This window comes from Macaca fascicularis, chromosome 16 (genome assembly GCF_037993035.2).
Source record: "Macaca fascicularis isolate 582-1 chromosome 16, T2T-MFA8v1.1".
Classification (NCBI taxonomy): Eukaryota; Metazoa; Chordata; class Mammalia; order Primates; family Cercopithecidae; genus Macaca; species Macaca fascicularis.
This window is the reverse complement of record NC_088390.1, coordinates 3607474-3627508: the sequence shown is the minus strand read 5'-3', so window position 1 is coordinate 3627508 and position 20035 is coordinate 3607474. Positions and strand designations below refer to the sequence as shown.

Here is a 20035-nt window from a genome sequence, read left to right as displayed (position 1 = left end):
CCTGCAGGCTGCCACTTTGGGGAATCAGGCCTACAGAGCGGCCTCCTTGCGGGCGCTCCCCTAATAACACACTGTCTTTGTGTGTCCTTCGCCTGATGGAGGCTGTGCCTCCTGGGCAGGGGCTATGTCTTCATCGCAGGGCTTGGTACCTGGTCAATGTTTGTTGCATGAATGAATGAGTAAACAGAGTTACCAACTTCTCTGCGTCTCACAGCCTCCCTTTAAGATGGAAAAAACCGAAGACTATTTCCGAGTTACTGGAGAGATCCTGTCTGTGTTAGGAGGAGTCTACTTCTTTTTCCGAGGGGTAAGCAGTCCTTCCCACGTTGTGAGTTTCCGTTATCACCAAAACAGAAAGCCAAGCGAATCCCTCACCACTCACTCACTTTTCTATTCATCAGCCATATAATGGCCCTGCTTGGGGAGCTGAGAGACGCAGAGGGGAGGACGAGAGCCTTTCAGTCAGTTTCTGTGGGGGCAGGAGGGCGCTCAGGGCGTCTCCACGGGCCCAAGGCAGGCAAGCCTGAAAATAGATACTCCAGCCACTCCACGGGATGGAATATTTAATTACAGGGGTAGATGGAGGCCTCTTAAGTGATAGGATCATGACTGGTAGTTGTCTAATTAATGAAACCAGTCTCTTAAAGCTCTGAGCAATGAAGGAAATCTCCATGCATACTGGAATCTTTGTTTGTTTGTTTGTTTGTTTGTTTGTTTGTTTGTTTTTTTGAGATGGAGTTTCACTTTGTTGTCCAGGCTGGAGGCCAGTGGTGCGATGTTGGCTCACTGCAACCCCTGCCTCTTGAGTTCAAGCAATTCTCCTGCCTCAGCCTCCCAAGTAGCTGGGATTACAGGCACCTGCCACCATGCCTGGCTAACTTTTTTTGTATTTTTAGTAGACATGGGGTTTCACCATGTTGGCCAGGCTGGTCTCGAACTCCTGACCTCAGGTGATCTGCCTGTCTCAGCTTCCCAAAGTGCTGGGATTACAGGCGTGAGCCATTGCACCAGCAAGGAATTGTCTTATTTTTAACTGGAAACTCAAATATGTGCAATCCTTGGCCACTTTTTTTTTTAATGCAGGAGTAATCTTTTCTTTGAATGTGGGACTCACTGTTTCAGATTTTATGTCACCTTTCTTGCAAAAACCATATTTCTATCATCTAAGATTTTGAGTTTCAGCTTCTTTAAAGAAGAGTGAGAACTTAGATGCATACAAAAAAGTCTGAATGTAGAATTTCAGATGATCATTGGGTTTTTTTTTTTTCTTTGACCCCAGAAACCCTTGTAGTATTTTAATTTTAAGTTTTATAAGATGGGGTCTTGCTGTGTCACCCAGGCTGGAGTGCAGTGGTGTGATCATGGCTCACTGCAACCTCTGTCTCCTGGGCTAAAGCGATCCTCCCGCCTCAGCCTCTGGGGTAGCTGGAACTACAGGAAGCCGTCACCGTGCCCAGGCTCCACTGTGATTTTTTTTTTTTTTTTTTTTTGGGGATGGAGTCTCGCTCTGTCGCCCAGGCTGGAGTGCAGTGGCGCGATCTCGGCTCACTGCAAGCTCCGCCTCCCAGGTTCACGCCATTCTCCTGCCTCAGCCTCCCGAGTAGCTGGGACTACAGGCGCCCGCCACCACGCCCGGCTAATTTTTTGTATTTTTAGTAGAGACGGGGTTTCACCGTGTTAGCCAGGATGGTCTCGAGCTCCTGAACTCGTGATCTGCCCGCCTTGGCCTCCCAAAGTGCTTGGATTGCAGGCCTGAGCCACTGCGCCCGGCCCCATTATGATTTTTTTTTTTCTAAGATGGAGTCTCGATCGGTTGCCCAGCCTGGAGTGCAGTGGCACGATCTTGGCTCACTGCAACCTCTGCTTCCTGGGTTCAAGTGATTCTCCATCCTCAGCCTCCCGAGTAGCTGGGACTACAGGTGTGTGCCACGGCGCCCAGCTAATTTTTGTATTTTTAGTAGAGACTGGGTTTCATCATGTTAGCCAGGATGGTCTCGATCTCCTGACCTCATGATCCGCCCGCCTCGGCCTCCCAAAGTGCTGGGATTACAGGCTTGGGCCACTGCGCCCGGCCTTCGATTGTGAGTTTTATCCCCCAGTCTTTTTTGGTATAAGCTCTACCCAATTTTTTTTAAAGTCACTCACCGTTATGGAATTGTTCTGTCATTGAACTTTGTCTTCACAGAGACAACTGTCTTTCTTTTCACACTCATGGTTTACATTACAGTAAAATACAACGCCACAGTAGCAAGTGTGGCTGGAGTGGCAAAAGCAGGATTGGCCTGTGGGAGGGAGCAGAAGTGTGGGGGTGTCTTGGACAGGACTCACGGCTGACCGTGGCAGCTTGTTACAAGAATTTTTATTTTAACGCTTACTTAAAATTAAGAGAAAAGTATGCTCGGCATGTGAAAAGTTAAGAAAAAAGTGGCTCATGCTTGTAATCCCAGCTACTTGGGAGGCTGAGGCCAGGAGTTTGAGACCAGCCTGGGCAACATAGTGAGACTCTGATCTCTTAAAAAAAAAAATTAGGAAAAAGCACCAATTAGAAAGAAGAAAACAATTTGTCCAATTCAATACGGCAACTGATAACATTTTGATGATTTTCCTTCCTGTCTGTATTTCTGGGTATTACACAGTGGGTAAATCCACTGTGTAATTTTTTTTTTTTTTTTGAGACAGAGTCTCACTGTCAGCCAGGCTGGAGTACAGTGGCACCAGCTTGGCTCACTGCAACCTCTGCCTCCTGGGTTCAAGCAATTTTCCTGCCTCAGCCCTGTGAGTAGCTGGGATTACAGGCATGCGCCACCGCACCCAGCTAATTGTTTTGTATTTTTAGTAGAGACAGGGTTTCACCATGTTGGCCAGGCTGGTCTCGAACTCCTGACCTCAGGTGATCCACTTGCCTTGGCCTCCCAAAGTGCTGGGATGACAGGCATGAGCCACCGCACCCGGCTTCCACCGTGTATTTTTTTTTTTTTTTTTTTTGAGACGGAGTCTCGCTCTGTGGCCCAGGCTGGAGTGCGGTGGCCGGATCTCAGCTCACTGCAAGCTCCGCCTCCCAGGTTCACGCCATTCTCCTGCCTCAGCCTCCTGAGTCGCTGGGACTACAGGCGCCCGCCACCTCGCCCGGCTAGTTTTTTGTATTTTTTAGTAGAGACGAGGTTTCACCGTGTTAGCCAGGATGGTCTCGATCTCCTGACCTTGTGATCTGCCTGTCTCGGCCTCCCAAAGTGCTGGGATTACAGGCTTGAGCCACCGCACCTGGCTTCCACCGTGTATTTTTAACAATTTCTACTGACTGGGCCACCTAGTGTTACCCCATTGGCCTGACCCATGCCGTTCTGCTCTTTTCACAATCTCTGCTTTTACACATTCGGCCACCCCATCGTGGTGCCATTTAGGAAGCATCTGAACGCTCACCATTTAGCCACATCGAGCATTGCCTGGGATCTTACTCTCTCTGTTTACCTGCAGATTCAATATTTCCTGCAGAGGCGGCCGTCGATGAAGACCCTGTTTGTGGACAGCTACAGTGAGATGCTTTTGTAAGTGACACTTTGACTCATTCCCAGTCCAGGCCCCAGGTGACAGCAATCAGTTCTCACTTGAGCTCTCACTCACGCCGGGCCTGGGACCACATAGTGGGACCTCAGTGAACATGCTGAGGGAGTGATGGAAGGCGCTCAATACATATTCGGGGCATGAATGAATGAATACTGAGGGCCTGCTCTGTGCCAGGGGCCAGGGATGGAGGAACTGTGCCGTGGCTTACAGTCCAAGTGACATGTGCCCTGGTTCACCTTCCCACTCATTGTCCATCCATCGGCCGTTCACGGGGTTGGCCCTGGAATACTGGATGAAACAGACATGGTGCCCGCCTTTAGGGAGTTTCCTGTCTTTAATGGGGGGTTCTGCAACCTTGGTACTGTTGCTATTTTGGACTGGATAGTGCTTAGTTGTGGTAGGGGGTGGGGCTGCCCCGTTCACTGTAGAATATTTAGCAGCATCACTGGTCTCTACTCACAGATGCCTGGAGCTCTTCCCCATCCCCCAGTCTTGACAATCAAGAACATCTCCAGATAACGGCCAAAGGCCCCTCACTTGTTTCGGGGGTGGTGCCAGAATCACTCCTGGTTGAGAACCACTGCTTTAGGAGGAGGCAGATGAGTGAAAGCACAGTTATAGAACAGTGTGGATGGCCGGGCGCGGTGGCTCATGCCTGTCATCCCAGCACTTCGGGAGGCCGAGGCGGGCAGATCACTTGAGGTCAGGAGTTCAAGACCAGCCAGGCCAACACGGTGAAACCCCGTCTCTACTAAAAATACAAAAATTAGCTGGGCATGGTGGCACACACCTGTAATCCCAGCTACTCAGGAGGCTGAGGTGGGAGAATTGCTTGAACCCGGGAGACGAAGTTGCAGTGAGCCAAGATCGTGCCATTGCACTCCGGCCTAGGTAACAGAGCGAGATAGCATCTCTAAATAAATTAATGGAACAGTGCGGATGTGGCAGGGAACCTCCTTCCTTCAGAAAGTAAGCCAGAGCCTCAAGCCCCAGTATGTGCCGAGGACTCCGGAATGGGATCTCGGCTCACAGCCCCTGTCCTGATCTCTTCCTTCCCAGAAGAGCAAGGAATGATTCTGAATCTCTTGCAGCTAGCTTGTCCGTAGGACTCACAAACCCCACCCTTTCACCCAATCTTTTTTTTCTTTTTTTTGAGGGGGGGCCAAGTAAAACTAGAATCAGCTTTATTTTACATGATCGTGAAACACTTTTTTATTTTAATTTTTTTAAAGAATTTAGATTTGGGGGTACATGTGCAGGTTTATTAGGTAGGTATAGTGTATGATGCTGAGGTCTGGGGGTTTAATGATCTGGTCACCCAAGTAGTGAACATGGTACCTGATAGGTAGTTCTTCAACCCTGGTCCCCCTCCCGGCTGCCGCCCTTTTGGAATCCTCAGTGTTTATTGTTCCCGTCTTTGTGCTTGTGGGCACCCAGTGTTTCGCTCCACATGTAAGTGAGGACATGTGGGGTTTGGTTTTCTGTTTCTGTGTTAATTTGCTTAGGATAGTGGCCTCCAGCTGCATCCATGTTGCTGCAAAGGACATGATCTCATTCTTTTTTATGGCTGCATAGTATTCCACGGTATATACGTACCACATTTTGATTATCCAGTCTACCATGGATGGGCACCTGGATTGATTCCATGCTTTGCTATTGTGTGAATAGTGTTTTGATAAACACAGGAGTGCAGGCACCTTTTTGGTAGAATGGGTTATTTTCCTCTGTTTCCCCCCTAATCTTGAGATACCTATACTTTAGCTCCAAAAGCCAAACTCAAGAGGCAAGGTCTGTAGATTTAGCACACACTGATTTACCTGCCTAATAGAAACAGTGTTCTACATAGCATTGCGATTCTCCTGTCTCAGTGTTCCCAGTAGCTGGGATTAGAGGTGTGCACCTTGCCCAGCTAATTTTTGTATTTTTAGTAGAGACGGGGTTTCACTGTGTTAGCTGGGCTGGTCTCAAACTCCTGACCTCAAGTGATCTGCCCATCTCAAACTCTCAAAGTGCTGGGGTTACAGGTGTGAGCCACCACGCCTGGCCACTATATATCCTTTTATGTCCTTCCTTCCTTCCTTCCTTCCTTCCTTCCTTCCTTCCTTCCTTCCTTCCTTCCTTCCTTCCTTCCTTCCTTCCTTCCCTCCCTCCTTCCCTCCCTCCTTTCTCTCTCTCTCTCTTTTTCTCTTCTTTCTTTCTTGACAGAGTCTCACTCTGTCCTCCAGGCTGGAGTGCAGTGGCGCGATCTTGGCTCAGCCTCCTGAGTAGCTGGGATTACAGGCACACGCCACCATGCCTGGCTAATTTTTTTTGTTTGTTTTTGTATTTTTAGTAGCGGTGGGGTTTCTCTATGTTGGTCAGGCTGGCCTCGAACTCTTGACCTCATGCTCCGCTTGCCTCAGCCTCCCAAAGTGCTGGGATTACAGGCATGAGCCACTGCGCCTGGCCTTTATGTACTATATTTATATCTGTGCATGATACATAAAAAGAGTGAGACTTTGCACACCTCCTCACCAAGCCTATTTCTGCTCCTTGGGGATGATGCTGCTTCCATGGAGAACGCCTGGGCTGAAGGAAGCAGGACAGCCCAACCCTAGTTCCTATCGTGGCCTGCAGTCTGGTCCTCTGAGCAGCCTGCGGCCTTTTGTTCTGGGGGCACCAGGCCTCCCGGGTTCCTGTAGACACAGCTTTCTGCCCCTCCGCCCTCAGCTTTCTGCAGTCACTGTTCATGCTGGCCACCGTGGTGCTGTACTTCAGCCACCTCAAGGAGTACGTGGCCTCCATGGTGTTCTCCCTGGCCTTGGGCTGGACCAACATGCTCTACTACACCCGTGGCTTCCAGCAGATGGGCATCTACGCTGTCATGATAGAGAAGGTGGGTGCCCGGGGCCCCAGTGGGTCTCCTCAGAGCCCACTCACCTCGGGGGCGGGTAAGATGCTGTCCCAGGAACTCCGCCCATCCTCTCTGTCTTGCCTGGGAAGGGGCTGGTTTAGCCCCCAGCCCATTTTCCAAGAATCAAGCAATCTAGCCCTGGCCCAGGTGTATGCAGGGGGATCCCCTGAAACCTGACCCCTCTGCACACCAGGCCTCCATCTCTCGACCAGAACAAAGGCTATGGGGGAGGGTGGGTGACTCCCTCATGAGCCCCCAGCTGAGAACCAGCCAAGCAAACCCTCCTGCGTGTTCTCAAGATGCGCCCCCAGGCCGGTGCGGCCCGGTCCTTCCCTCAGCTCCTCCCGGACCTGGCCTCGGCTCTAATGAGCCTGCTGTCTCCTACAGATGATCCTGAGAGACCTGTGTCGCTTCATGTTCGTCTATGTCGTCTTCTTGTTCGGGTTTTCCACAGGTAATGAGCTTGGTCAGGGATGGGGAAGGGCAGGGGTCCTGTTTGCCTGAACCTCCTGAAGACTCTGCCGGGAGCTGAATGAGAAGCTGGTAGGCAGGTGCATGTCTGCAGGTGCCAGAGAGGGTGGACCGAGGACACACTGAAATGAGCCCCAGAACCTGGCCACATGATATATAAAATGCTGTAAGAATTTTCCAGGCTGGAAGTGCTGTGGCTGTCGCATAGCATTTTGGCTCATTTGGTTTTTCAACTTTTTTTTTTTTTTTGAGACGGAATCTCGCTGTGTCACCAAGGCTGGAGTGCAGTGGTGCAAACTTGGCTCACTGCAACCTCTGCCTCCCAGGTTCAAGCAATTCTCCTACCTCAGCCTCCCGAGTAGCTGGGACTACAGGTGCACAATGCCACGCCTGGCTAATTTTTTGTATTTTAGTAGAGACGGGGTTTCCACCATGTTGCTGAGGCTGGTTGCGAACTCCTGACCTTGTGATCCACCCGCCTCAGCCTCCCAAAGTGCTGGGATTACAGGTGTGAGCCACCATGCCCGGCCCTTCAACTTTTAATTTTGACATTATTTCAGACTTCAGACAAGTTGCAAGAATAGAACCAATAACTTCTCTACACTCTTGACCCAGATTCCCCCCAAATTACCACATTTTATGTTACCACTTTCTCTACCCCATATACATGCTCACGCACAAACATGAACACATATGCCACGTGTGAAAAAAACTGAGAGTAAGTTGCAGATGTGATCAGCCCTTTACCATGAAATACTTCAGTGTGTATTTCTAAAAGAAAGTTATTTTACATAAACACAGTTCAATGATCACAATCAAGAAGGTAATATCGACCCACACTATTAGCTAACCCATAGTCCTTATTTGAATTTCACCACTTGTCCTAATAATGTCTTTATCAGAAAATGAGAATCCGAGATCATGCATTACCTTCCATTGTCATGCTTCTTTGGTCTCCTTTAATAATTAATTTATTATTATTATTATTTAAGACAGAGTCTCTGTTGCCGAGGCTGGAGTGCAGTGGCACTGTGTTGGCTCACTGCAACCTCCGTCTCCTGGGTTCAAACAATTCTCCTGCCTCAGCCTCTCAAGTAGCAGGGATTACAGGCGCCCACCACCATGCCTGGCTAGTTTTTATATTTTTAATAGCAATGGAGTTTTACCATATTGGCCAGGCTGGTCTCCAACTCCTGACCTCAGGTGATCCACCCACCTCGGCCTCTCAAAGTGCTGGGATTACAGGCGTGAGCCACCATGCCTGGCCATTAATTATTTTTTGATACAGAGTCTCATGCTGTTGCCCAGACTGGAGTACAGTGGCACCATCTTGGCTCACTACAACCTCCACTTCCAGGGTTCAAGTGATTCTTGTGCCTCAGCCTCCCGAGTAGCTGGGATTACAGGTGCCCGCCACCACACCTGGCTATTTTTTTTCTTTTTTTTTGTATTTTTAGTAGAGATGGGATTTCGCCATGTTGGTCTTGAGCTCCTGACCTCAAGTGATCTGCCCACCTCGGCTCTCCAAAGTGCTAGAATGACAGGCGTGAGCCACCATGCCTGGCTTTAGTCTCCTTTAATCTGGGGCAGTTCCTGTGTCATCCCTTGTCATTTGCAACCTTAGAATTTGTAATGAGTAGAGACCAGTGGTTTTGACAATGTTTCTGAATTTGGGTGTGTCTGATGTTTCCTCATGATTATAGCCAGGCATGCAATTTTGTCCAGAATATCAAGAAGCGACTTATGTCTTCTGCTGTGTGTTTTATTGGAAGTCACATGATGTCTGTCTCACTTCTGGTGACGTTAGCATCGATGAGTTGGTTTTGGTTGATCTGCCAGACTTTTCCACTGTAAAACTACTATATTTACCTTTGTAATGGATACTTTTCAAGGAGATGCTTTGAAACTATGTGACTAGCCTGTTTCTCATCAGACTTTCACCCAAGAGTGTTAGCATCCCTTGATGAGTCTTACCTGAATCACTTCATCTTATCATGATGGCCAAATGATGATTTTCTTTTTCTTTTTTTTTTTTTTTTGAGAAGGAGTCTCGCTCTGTCACCCAGGCTGGCATGCAGTGGTGCCATCTTGGCTCACTACAACCTTTGCCTCCCAGGTTCAAGCAATTTTCCTTCCTCAGCCTCCTGGGTAGCTGGGATTACAGCTGCCCATCACCATGCCTGGCTAATTTTTATATTTTTAGTACAGACGGGGTTTCACCATGTTGCTTGGGCTGGTCTTGAACTCCTGACCTCAGGTGATCTGCCTGCCTTGGCCTCCCGAAGTGCTGGGATGACAGGTGTGAGCCACCGTGCCCGGACATGGTGATCTTCTAACTCCATCATTGCTTGTGCATTTCTGACCTGGCATTCTATTGTGGAGAAGAGCTTTCCATTCCCCACTCCTGTGTATTTATTTGTATCAGCATGGCCCCATGCAGTCTTTTGTTTTCACGGATTCTCACTTTGTTAAATGGGTTATGATCCTGACTATCCTTTTTTTTTTTTTTTTTGAGATAGAGTCTCGCTCTGTCACCCAGGCTGGAGTGCAGTGGCCAGATCTCAGCTCACTGCAAGCTCCGCCTCCCGGGTTCATGCCATTCTCTTGACTTAGCCTCCCGAGTAGCTGGGACTACAGGTGCCCGCCACCTCGCCCAGCTAGTTTTTTGTACTTTTTAAGTAGAGACGGGGTTTCACCGTGTTAGCCAGGATGGTCTCGATCTCCTGACCTCGTGATCCACCCGTCTCAGCCTCCCAAAGTGCTGGGATTACAGGCTTGAGCCACCGCGCCCGGCCTCCTCTTTTATTTTATACTGAAATTGTCTGAGATTAGTCACAGGGAGCCCCTTCCAGCTGGCTCCTGTGCTCTTTTGACATGTCTACATCTTTTTTTTTTTTTTTTTTTGAGATGGAGTCTCGCTCTGTCACCCAGGCTGGAGTGCAGCGGTGCCATCTGCAACCTCCGCCTCCTGGGTTCAAGCGATTCTCCTGCCTCAGCCTCCTGAGTAGCTGGGATCACAGGCGCCCACCACCACCCCTTGCTGATTTTTGTATTTTTAGTAGAGATGAGGTTTCACCATGTTGGCCAGGCTGATCTCAAACTCCTGACCTCAGGTGATCAACCCACCTCGGCCTCCCAAAGTGCTGGGATTACAGGCATGAGCCGCCGTGCCCGGCCTCCATGTCATTTTTTGAGCACTGGACTCTGCTTTGATACTCACCCAAGTCCCACAGTTGCCTAGTTCACATGGTACACCCTCCCTGTCCCCACCCTGCGGTTTGTGTTGGAATCTCTGGCTGGGAGGGATGGGCTGCTGTGGCTAGGACAGACCTAATAGGTGTGGGCTCTGGCACCTGGATCTGAAGGCCTTGCATTTCAGTAGGTACAGGAAGGGACTAGGCCGGGGGGTTAGTGGATACTGATAGGCAGCAACCACAGTGCACAACTGCTGCAGAGGCCCTCAGACTCTGGGCCACACTTCCCAAAGAAGCAGGCAGAATGTGGGGAGAGGTCATTCTGCTCTGAGCTGCTCCATGCTCATGGTTGCAAAATGGACCTCTGAGGGATGCAGGCCGACAGGGTGTGAGGGACAAAGCAGGTATGGAACCAGAGCTGACATGTACGGTTAAGCAGGTTGTGCACTGAACAAAGGTGGTTATATTCACATTGTACTAGAGATTTACATATTTATTTATTTTTCTAGAAGGTGATGATAAAGTTCTTAAAAATATACTTTGAAAATTTTTTGTTAGTTTTAAAGAAGGGGTGCTTTAAAAATAACTTCTCACAAAGTTATCGGAGACTGAGCAGGAGGGTGTATGTCAGGGGACTTGGGGTGTTGGCTTCTATCCAGTGGCACCCCGCCCTCCCCGTGCCCCGTAGCGGTGGTGACGCTGATTGAAGACGGGAAGAACAACTCCCTGCCGTCTGAGTCCACCTCGCACAGGTGGCGGGGGCCTGGCTGCAGGCCCCCCGATAGCTCCTACAACAGCCTGTACTCCACCTGCCTGGAGCTGTTCAAGTTCACCATCGGCATGGGGGACCTGGAGTTCACCGAGAACTACGACTTCAAGGCTGTCTTCATCATCCTGCTGCTGGCCTATGTGATTCTCACCTACATCCTCCTGCTCAACATGCTCATCGCCCTCATGGGCGAGACTGTCAACAAGATCGCACAGGAGAGCAAGAACATCTGGAAGCTGCAGGTGGGTGGGTGGAGTGGCGGGGGGTGGTGAGCGGCCAGGAGGGTGTGGGCTGCTCTGTTCCCTGCTTTACCCCGCTGGGCACATGAGCCCTGCAGGATTTGAGGAGGGGGCAGAAAGTCCGGCCAGGCCCAGGGATCCAGCCTCAGCACCTCCCTCAGCGGGCTTCCAGCAAGTTCCCCCGGCCAGCACTTGCTCAGGGTCAGCTGAGTTTAGCTGGTGTTTATAGACACCGTGCTTGGCTGTGGTCTGGGTGGTCCTGGAGGGAAGGAGGGGGAGGGCTCAGCCCCACAGGGTGTCCACCTCAGAGGAGCCTGGCGTAAGGTGGGCACCAGAGGCCAGACTCAGGGGAGCAGCTACCATGAGGCAGGGCCCTGACAGCTACATTTCTGAGCCCTGTGGGCCACACCTGCATCCCCAACTACTACTAATAAGTTTCTTTCTTATGAAGAAGAACTTTCTCTATGATAGGGACTATAGGGCTGTACTAACTGTCTGTCTTACCTGATCTCATTTAATCCTCACAACAGTCCTGTGAAGTGGGTTCTATTACTGTTCCTTTTTTTTTTTTTTTTTCTGAAATGGGGTTTCGCTCTTGTTGCCTAGGCTGGAGTGCACTGGCACGATCTTGGCTCACTGCAACCTCTGCCTCCCGGGTTCAAGCGATTCTCCTGCCTCAGCCTCCCTAGTAATTGAGATTGCAGGCGCCCACCATCACACCCAGCTAATTTTTGTATTTTTAGTCGAGATGGGGTTTCACTGTGTTGGCCAGGCTGGTTTCGAACTCCTGACCTCAGGTGATCCGCCTGCCTTGGCCTCCCAGAGTGCTGAGATTACAGGCGTGAGCCACCGCGCCTGGCTATACTGTTCAATTTTTGAATGAAGACGCTGAGGCACAGTGAAGTTAGGTGTCTGTACTCAAGGCCACATGGCTAGTAAGTGGCAGAGCCAGGACCTGGCCCAGGCAGTCTCACCCCGAGGCCCTGCTCTCAGCCCCTACCCAGTGTTGCCCCTTGTGAGCTCCTCAGGGCAGGGTCTGGGATACTCCGTACCACTCCTGGGGCTGCCCTGCCCAGGCCCGGCAGGCACCAGTGGCACCTGCACAGGTCTGGGCTGGCCGGGCTGTGCCCCTTGCGTGGAGCGCCCGCCAGGCTTCAGAAACCAAGCTAGCATAGAGGGCGCTGGACAGCCAGCCCGGAGGCATCTGGGCCTGGGAGAGCCCCTGGGGAGGTGGATACTGGCAGCCAGGGAGGCCCTGGGATGCACCCTCTGCCCCTCAGCTCCTCTGCCCTTGGTGTCTTCCTGCAGAGAGCCATCACCATCCTGGACACGGAGAAGAGCTTCCTCAAGTGCATGAGGAAGGCCTTCCGCTCAGGCAAGCTGCTGCAGGTGGGATACACACCTGACGGCAAGGACGACTACAGGTGGTGCTTCAGGTAACGCCCAGGCTCCACCTGAATCAGAGCTTGGGAGCCTCGGGGCTCCCCTGTGGACACAGAGCCTACCTCAGGGCCTCCTGGGGCTGGTCATGAGCACAGGGGGCTCTCCCCACACCAGCTGTGGGCATTGGGGCTGTCCTGAGCTCCGTTGTGGGCATGCACGGGGGACCCATCTTCGATCTCGGCTGGTGGCGCCCAGACACTAAATTCTGGAAGATTCGAGGTGTCCAGAAGGGGTCTTCTAGTGAGCAGGGTCAGAGCCTGGCATCCAATGTGTAAAGTCCCTGGGCTTCACAGTGTGGTCAGAGATCACATCTTTGGGGATGGTGTCCAAAAATCAAGTCCTCTCTGCCCTCCCAACCCGCCATGTCTCCATCCTGATGGGTGGGTTTCTTGGGCTTGGCCTGTGGGCAGAGCCCTCGGCCTGGGAAGCTGGGCAGAGCCCTCAGGCTCCCTTGGCCCCTTACCCTGCAGGGTGGACGAGGTGAACTGGACCACCTGGAACACCAACGTGGGCATCATCAATGAAGACCCGGGCAACTGTGAGGGCGTCAAGCGCACCCTGAGCTTCTCCCTGCGGTCAAGCAGAGGTGAGGCGTGAGGGACCGGTGCTTGGCGCCTCCTTGGCTGGTGGCCTGACATTGGGCAGGGGGAGCTTTGCAGTTTCTCCACGCCTTGCCGGGCTCCTCTTCGCCCCAGGACCCGGGCACTGTAGCAGCTCCTGACGTCAGCCATGTGCGCATAGTCACGGGCTGACTTGAGTGCCTCATGCATGCTGTCACCACTGACGACTCACTGGGCCTGTGCAAGCGGCTGTGCCAGCATCTCCAGCCCAGGCACCTGTCCTCAGCGCCCCAGGGGATGCAGCCCAGCCCCACCCCGCCTCCTTGTGTGGGCTGCCCTGCCTCCTCGGCCCTGCTCCTCACTGTGCACGTGTGCATGCGACGTCATAGCTCTGTGAGGCTGTGCGGACACAAACAGGCAGACGGAAACACTTGTCACTCCATGGACACAGCTGGGCAGGTGGAGAAGAGGGGAGGGTGAGAAGAGGAAAGGGATGCCTTGAGCAGAAAAACTCCAAGGAGGTCGGGCACAGTGGCTCACGCCTGTCATCCCAGCACTTTGGGAGGCCAAGGCAGGCAGATTGCCTGAGGTCAGGAGTTCGAGACTAGCCTGGCTAACATGGTGAAACCCCATCTCTACCAAAAAAATACAAAAATTAGCCAGTCATGGTGGTGGGCACCTGTAATCCCAGCTACTCAGGAGGCTGAAGCAGGAGAATTGGTTGAACCTGGGAGGTGGAGGTTGTGGTGAGCTGAGATCACACCACTGCACTCCAGCCTGGGCGACAGAGTGAGACTCTGTCTCAAAAAAAGAAAAAATAGAAAAACCCCAAGGAAAATTACCAGAAAGGAAGCTGTTTAACAGTTACTGGTAAACATTTAATAGAAAACATTAAATAAATGTCTAATTGAGGACACTTAAAAATGAAGCAGGCACAGTTTATAGTGGACACATTTTGAGTTATAATTACAACCCTGAACACTTTGTTTTTGAATTACTTTGTATTTAATTCTAAAAAAACTGTGGTAAAATATTTATCTCCTAAAACTTGCCATTTAAATCATTTTTAAGTGTACAATTTAGTGTCATTAAGTACATTTACATTATTGTACAACTATCACCACTATCTATTTCCAGAATTTTTTTTTTTTTTTTTTTTTTTGAGACGGAGTGTCACTCTGTCACCCAGGCTGAAGTGCAGTGGCACAATCTTGGCTCACTGCAAGCTCCACTCCCAGATTCAAGTGATTCTCCTGTCTCAGCCTCCCGAGTAGCTGGGATTACAGGTGCGTGCCACCACACCTGGCTAATTTTTGTATTTTTATAGTAGAAACAAGGTTTCATCATGTTGGCCAGGCTAGTCTCCCAACCTCAGGTGATCCACCTGCCTTGGCCTCCCAAAGTGCTGGGATGACAGGCCTGAGCCACCATGCCCGGCCTTGTTCCAGAACATTTTAATCATCCCAAACGGAAACTCTGTGCCTGTGTAATAACTCTATGTCCCTTCCTCCCTGACCCCTTGTCCCCTGGCCCCTAACCTCTTGGCCCCTATTCTGTTTTCTATCTTTATGAAAATGAGACAGAGACATTCGAGGTTGAGTGGTACTGGGGGTCTCAGAGGCCCAGACACCGTCTTAACACCCTTTAAATCCTCTGAGCCGCTCTCTAATCACCCTCATGAACTAGCACAGCTCAGCTCTTAGCAAGGACTGGTGGGGGACTCCCCTGCCCCAAAGACTTCTGGGCTTCTACCCCCATAAATCTTTCCTCCTCTTCTCCAGGGCTCGTATCCACAGATTCCCGCTGCTTCAGGTGCCCAGCACTTGATTTCTTCCTCTTTCACTCAAAGGCAATTCCATGCTCTGCTTAGACTGCAGCTCACTGCGTTGTAGTTGGGGCAATGGTTCCCAGGCAGAAAGTTAGGGAGATCATAGGGCTCCCCTTGTGATTTTCACTTCTCTTAGGAATTGCAGTTATTTATTTATTTATTTATTTATGAGATGGAGTCTTGCTCTGTTGCCCAGGCTGGTGTGCAGTGGCACGATCTTGGCTCACTGCAACCTCCTCCTCCTGGGTTCCAGTGATCCTCCCACCTCAGCCTCCCGAGTAGCTGGGATTGCAGTTGCCCGCCACCACACCAGGCTAATTTTTATATTTTTAGTAGAGACAGAGTTTCACCATGTTGGTCAGGCTGGTCTCGAACTCCTGACCTTAGGTGATCCGCCCACCTTGGTCTCCCAAAGCGTTGGGAGAGCCACCGTGCCTGGCCTTTTTTTAATTTTTAGTTTTTAAAAATCTTTAGCTGCTAAGTGGGTGTTACTTGAAGGACTGCCGTTTTTCACTCTGCCTGATGTCCTGTCCCTGAAAAACACGTGCTGCGTGTATGTTGCCTGGTTTTGTGATCGTTGGCAGCAGGACGGCTAGCCCAGTACCAGATACTCTATTATAGCTGGAAGTGAAAATCTATTTTATCAAAGGCTCATTTTTAGAAAACTGCTCGAGGGCGCCATCGGTTTTTCCACAGGCCTCCTGCGATCATGTGATTTTCCTATGAGTTTAGTTAGAAGCAATCCCTGCATCCCATAATAATGCTTATTGATGATCTCTTTGTCAGTTGTTAACTGGTCTGTCTTTGCCAGAGAGCTATTCAAAGATAGCTTTGCATGTGATTTGAGTAGTTTTTCAATGTCACTCTTGTTGATTTAGTGACATCCCACATCTTTGACGAGATTTGCTGTTTCACTTGGCAGTTGATTCGTATTACGTTTGCACGGCATTGTTGGCGGTTTACAACACTGCACGTTCACTGTGATATTTAGAAAGACTTTGACCCAGAGGCAGGGATATACACATCCATGTTAATTGGGGCAGGGATGGGGGATGGTTGGAGGTTGCCTGATTGCATCTTTATAATTTTTTTCTTTTTTTTTTTTTTGAGACGGAGTCTCGTTCTGTCGCCCAGGCTGGAGTGCAGTGGGCCTGGACCCCAAATCCTGCCTCTTTGGCTGGTGCTCGTCACCCAGAGCTGCCCTGGTGTTGAGGCACTCACGGGACAGGCCTCGGCATTGCTCTGTGGAGACCTCCTCTCCCTCCCACTTGGGCAGGGAGGAGATGGAGGCCGAGAGGGGCAGGCGATAGGCTCTCCTGAGGCTGCAAGCAAGTCGGGGTGGGATGGAGGAAGAGAATTTGAGGAACAACCAGACTGCATGAGGCTTTTTGAGCAGTTGAGGGAGGAGGACATTGCACCGATCCAGGTGCCTCAGGAAGCACTTGCATGCCTGGGCCTCCTTTTTTTTTTTTTTTTTTGGACAGAGTCTCCCTCTGTTGCCTAAGCTGGAGTGCAGTGGTGCAATCTCAGCTCACTGCAACCTTGGCCTCCCGGGTTCAAGCGATCCTCCTGTCTCAGCCTCCCAAGTACTGGGATTACAGGCATGCGCCACCACGCCCGGCTATTTTTTGTATTTTTATTAGAGATGGGATTTCACCATGTTGGTCAGGATGGTCTCAAACTCCTGACCTCAGGTGATCCACCTGTCTCGGTCTCCCAAAGTGCTGGGATTATAGGCGTGAGCCACTGCGCCTAGCCTGGGCCTCCTTTTATCTGGAGACTTGGGAGGCCAAGAAGGCAATGTTTGTTTTGCTGCATCCAAGATAGTAATAGTGTTTTACCCTTCAGTTTCAGCCAGACACTGGAAGAACTTTGCCCTGGTCCCCCTTTTAAGAGAGGCAAGTGCTCGAGATAGGCCCTCTGCTCAGCCCGAGGAAGTGCACCTGCGACAGTTTTCAGGGTCCCTGAGACCAGAAGACGCTGAGGTCTTCAAGAGTCCTCCCGCTTCCGGAGAGAAGTGAGGACCTCACACAGACAGCTCTGTTAACGCTGGGCCTTAGGAGACCCCGCCGCCACGGGGGGCTGCCGAGGGAACACCGGGGCTCTGTCAGCAGCCTGGCCTGGTCTGTGCCTGCCCAGCATGTTCCCAGATCTGCACCAGACAAGCTGTGGGAAGCGTTGGAAGCATGGGGAGTGATGTGCATCCAACTGTCCCTGTCCCAAGTGAATCTCCTAACAGGCTTTCGAGGTTTTACTCACTTTCCTAAACAGTGTGGACGGTCAGTCTCTACTGGGACATGTTATGCCCTTGTTTTCTTTGATTTTATTTTATTGTTTGAGACAGAGTTTCACTCTTCTTGCCCAGGTTGGAGCGCAGAGGCACAATCTTGGCTCACTGCAACCTCCGCCTCCTGGATTCCAGTGATTCTTCTGCCTCAGCCTCCGGAGTAGCTGGGATTACAGGCGCGCACCACCACACCTGGCTAATTTTTTGTATTTTTTTAAGTAGAGACGGGGTTTTACCATGTTGGCCAGGCTGGTCTCGAACTCCTGACCTCAGGTGATCTGCCCGGCTCGGCCTCCCAAAGTGCTGGGATTACAGGTGTGAGCCACCATGCCCGGCCATTTTTTGTTTTTGTTTTTGTTTTTTTTTTGAGACAGAGTCTCGCTCTTGTTGCCCAGGCTGGAGTGCAGTGATGTGATCTTGGCTCACTGCAACCTGTCTGCCGGGTTCAAGCGATTCTCCTGCCTCAGCCTCCCGAGTAGCTGGAATTACAGGTGAGCACCACCACGCCCAGTTAATTTTTGTATTTTTAGTAGAGACGGGGTTTTACCATGTTGTCCAGGCTGGTCTCGAACTCCTGACCTCAGGTGATCTGCCAGCCTTGGCCTCCCAAAGTGCTAGGATTACAGGCGTGAGCCGCTGCGCCCGGCCTTCTTTTATTTTACATACTAGAAGCAAAAGTAAACGAAGCCCAGGAAGACACCTTTGGGAGCAAAAACCTTCCTTTGATGGAAAACGCAGCAGCCCTTCCTCTCTGTATTGTGCTCGCTCTCCACGCTCACCTGCCCGGGTGGTGTGGGGGTGTTGGTCTGTACTCCCCGGAGAAGGCGGGGGAGGCCGTCCCACTCCCAGTTCTGGCAGATTCAAGCTGTTGCAGGAGTTGCTTTCTTCATCTTTCCTTACGATCAATCACAGTCTCCAGAATATCAGCTCGATTGCTGTTCAGGTTAAAAGTACAGAACCACATCCCAAAGGTACTTGGTAAGAGTGTTGGAAAGATCTTCCATTTGTAGGGACCCCAACCCTGCCTCCCCGCAATGGCACATGCTTCCACTCCATCCATAGTGGCATCCTCAAATAAATACATATGTATACATATATATCGTGTCAAGTGTACAGTTTGTGCCAGGTAATGGGCTGGCATAGCTAACTGGCTCTGTGTAGGCTGCTTATGGAAGCATGTGTGCACACATGGGGATGTGTGTGGGTGTGTGCATGCATGCATGTTTGTATCTCTGTGTGTGTGTGTGTCTATGTGTGTATGTGTGTGTGTCTGTGTGTGTGTGTATGTGTGTCTGTGTGTCTGTGTGTGTGTATGTGTGTGTGTGTGTCTGTGTGTATGTGTGTGTGTCTGTGTGTGTGTGTATGTGTGTATATGTGTGTGTATGTATGTGTGTGTATGTGTGTGTGTGTATGGTGTGTGTGTGTTGTGTGTATGTGTGTGTGTATGGTATGTGTGTATGGTGTATGTGTGTGTGTGTATGTGTGTGTGTGTGTGTGTATGTGTGTGTATGGTGTGTGTGTGTGTGTATGTGTGTATAGTATGTGTGTATGTGTGTGTATGGTGTATGTGTGTGTGTCTGTGTGTGTGTCTGTGTGTGTGTGTGTATGTGTGTGTATGGTGTATGTATATGTGTGTATGTGTGTGTGTATGTGTGGTGTGTGTATGTGTGTATGTGTATGTGTGTGTGTATGTGTGTGTGTATGTGTGTGTGTGTGTGCATTCCTATGGTTGCATTCCTGCTATCACGCAGAAATGAATAGTTGCGACAGAGACCAAGTAGTTTGCAAAGCCTAAAATATAAAAAACTTACCTAAAATATAAAAAACGTACTATCTGCCCCTTTACAGAAGAGTTTGCTGACTCTTCGTTTACACCATAGAGCTTAAGAAACAGATGCTCTGGAAGAGAGATCTGTTCCAGCCATGGGCAGGTTGTGTTAATATCTGCGGAGTGTAGAATGAGTGGTTGAGTTGTGGAATTACTGGATGTTGGTTCATGAAAGGATGACCTTTGGCTGAGGCTGGGGCTTGGGCTCTACCAGGAGAGGTGTTTTGGGAGGAAATGCTGGGATCCCTCCTCCCTGTGCTCTAGCATCATGTCTGCCTCCACATAGGAGGCCCCACGGAAGAGCCCAGGGCTAGTGCCCCCAGTGCCTGCATGTGACCATGGCAAGTGAACCCGGAGCCTGGAGGATGAAGGCCGCCAGCTGGGATGTGGGGAGTGTTTATGAAGGTGCTCCATGTGCATCTCCCTTTAAGTCTCCTAACAGCTCGTGAAGAAGTTATTATTAGTTCCGTTTTATAGATGAGACAATCAAGGTTCCAACAGTGAGTAAGGTTGCACAGCCAGTAAACACATTGCCTGGATTTGACCCCAGGCAGTCTGACTCCCAAGCCTGGGTCTTAACTGCTGTGTCAGGCTGCCTGGCAGAGAATGTGCTGGGGCATGCCAGCCTATCCTGGGCCAGAGGGAGGTGAAAGGGCTTCTCGCTTCCTGCTGTGGGCCTGGGACTCCGTGCTTTACCTGTAGGCCTTTCTTAGAAAATGTGTGGGTGTCAGACAGCTGCAAACTTCTGTAAATTGGATCAGCTTTTTGTTTTGTTTTGTTTTTGAGACAGAGTCTTGCTCTGTCGCCCAGGCTGGAGTGCAGTGGTGTGATCTCGACTTGCTGCAACCTCTGCCTCCTGGGTTCAAGGGATTCCCTTGCCTCAGCTTCCTTAGTAGCTGGGATGACAGGCGCCTGCCACCACGCCTGGCTAATTTTTGTAGTATTAGTAGAAATGGGGT

General features: G+C 50.6%; 1 protein-coding gene across 1 annotated transcript in view; it reads left to right on the top strand.

The window, feature by feature from the left end:
• TRPV1 (transient receptor potential cation channel subfamily V member 1) overlaps positions 1–18345 on the top strand; it is a 29715-nt gene extending 11370 nt beyond the window's left edge. The window contains exons 9-16 of the mRNA XM_065532612.2: positions 215–307; positions 3475–3545; positions 6274–6439; positions 6845–6911; positions 10811–11133; positions 12439–12566; positions 13044–13159; positions 16810–18345. Coding sequence (XP_065388684.1) covers positions 215–307; positions 3475–3545; positions 6274–6439; positions 6845–6911; positions 10811–11133; positions 12439–12566; positions 13044–13159; positions 16810–16982 — 1137 coding nt within the window. The 3' untranslated portion in view covers positions 16983–18345. The remainder of the gene's footprint in view (positions 1–214; positions 308–3474; positions 3546–6273; positions 6440–6844; positions 6912–10810; positions 11134–12438; positions 12567–13043; positions 13160–16809) is intronic.
• The last annotated feature ends 1690 nt before the right edge of the window (positions 18346–20035 follow it).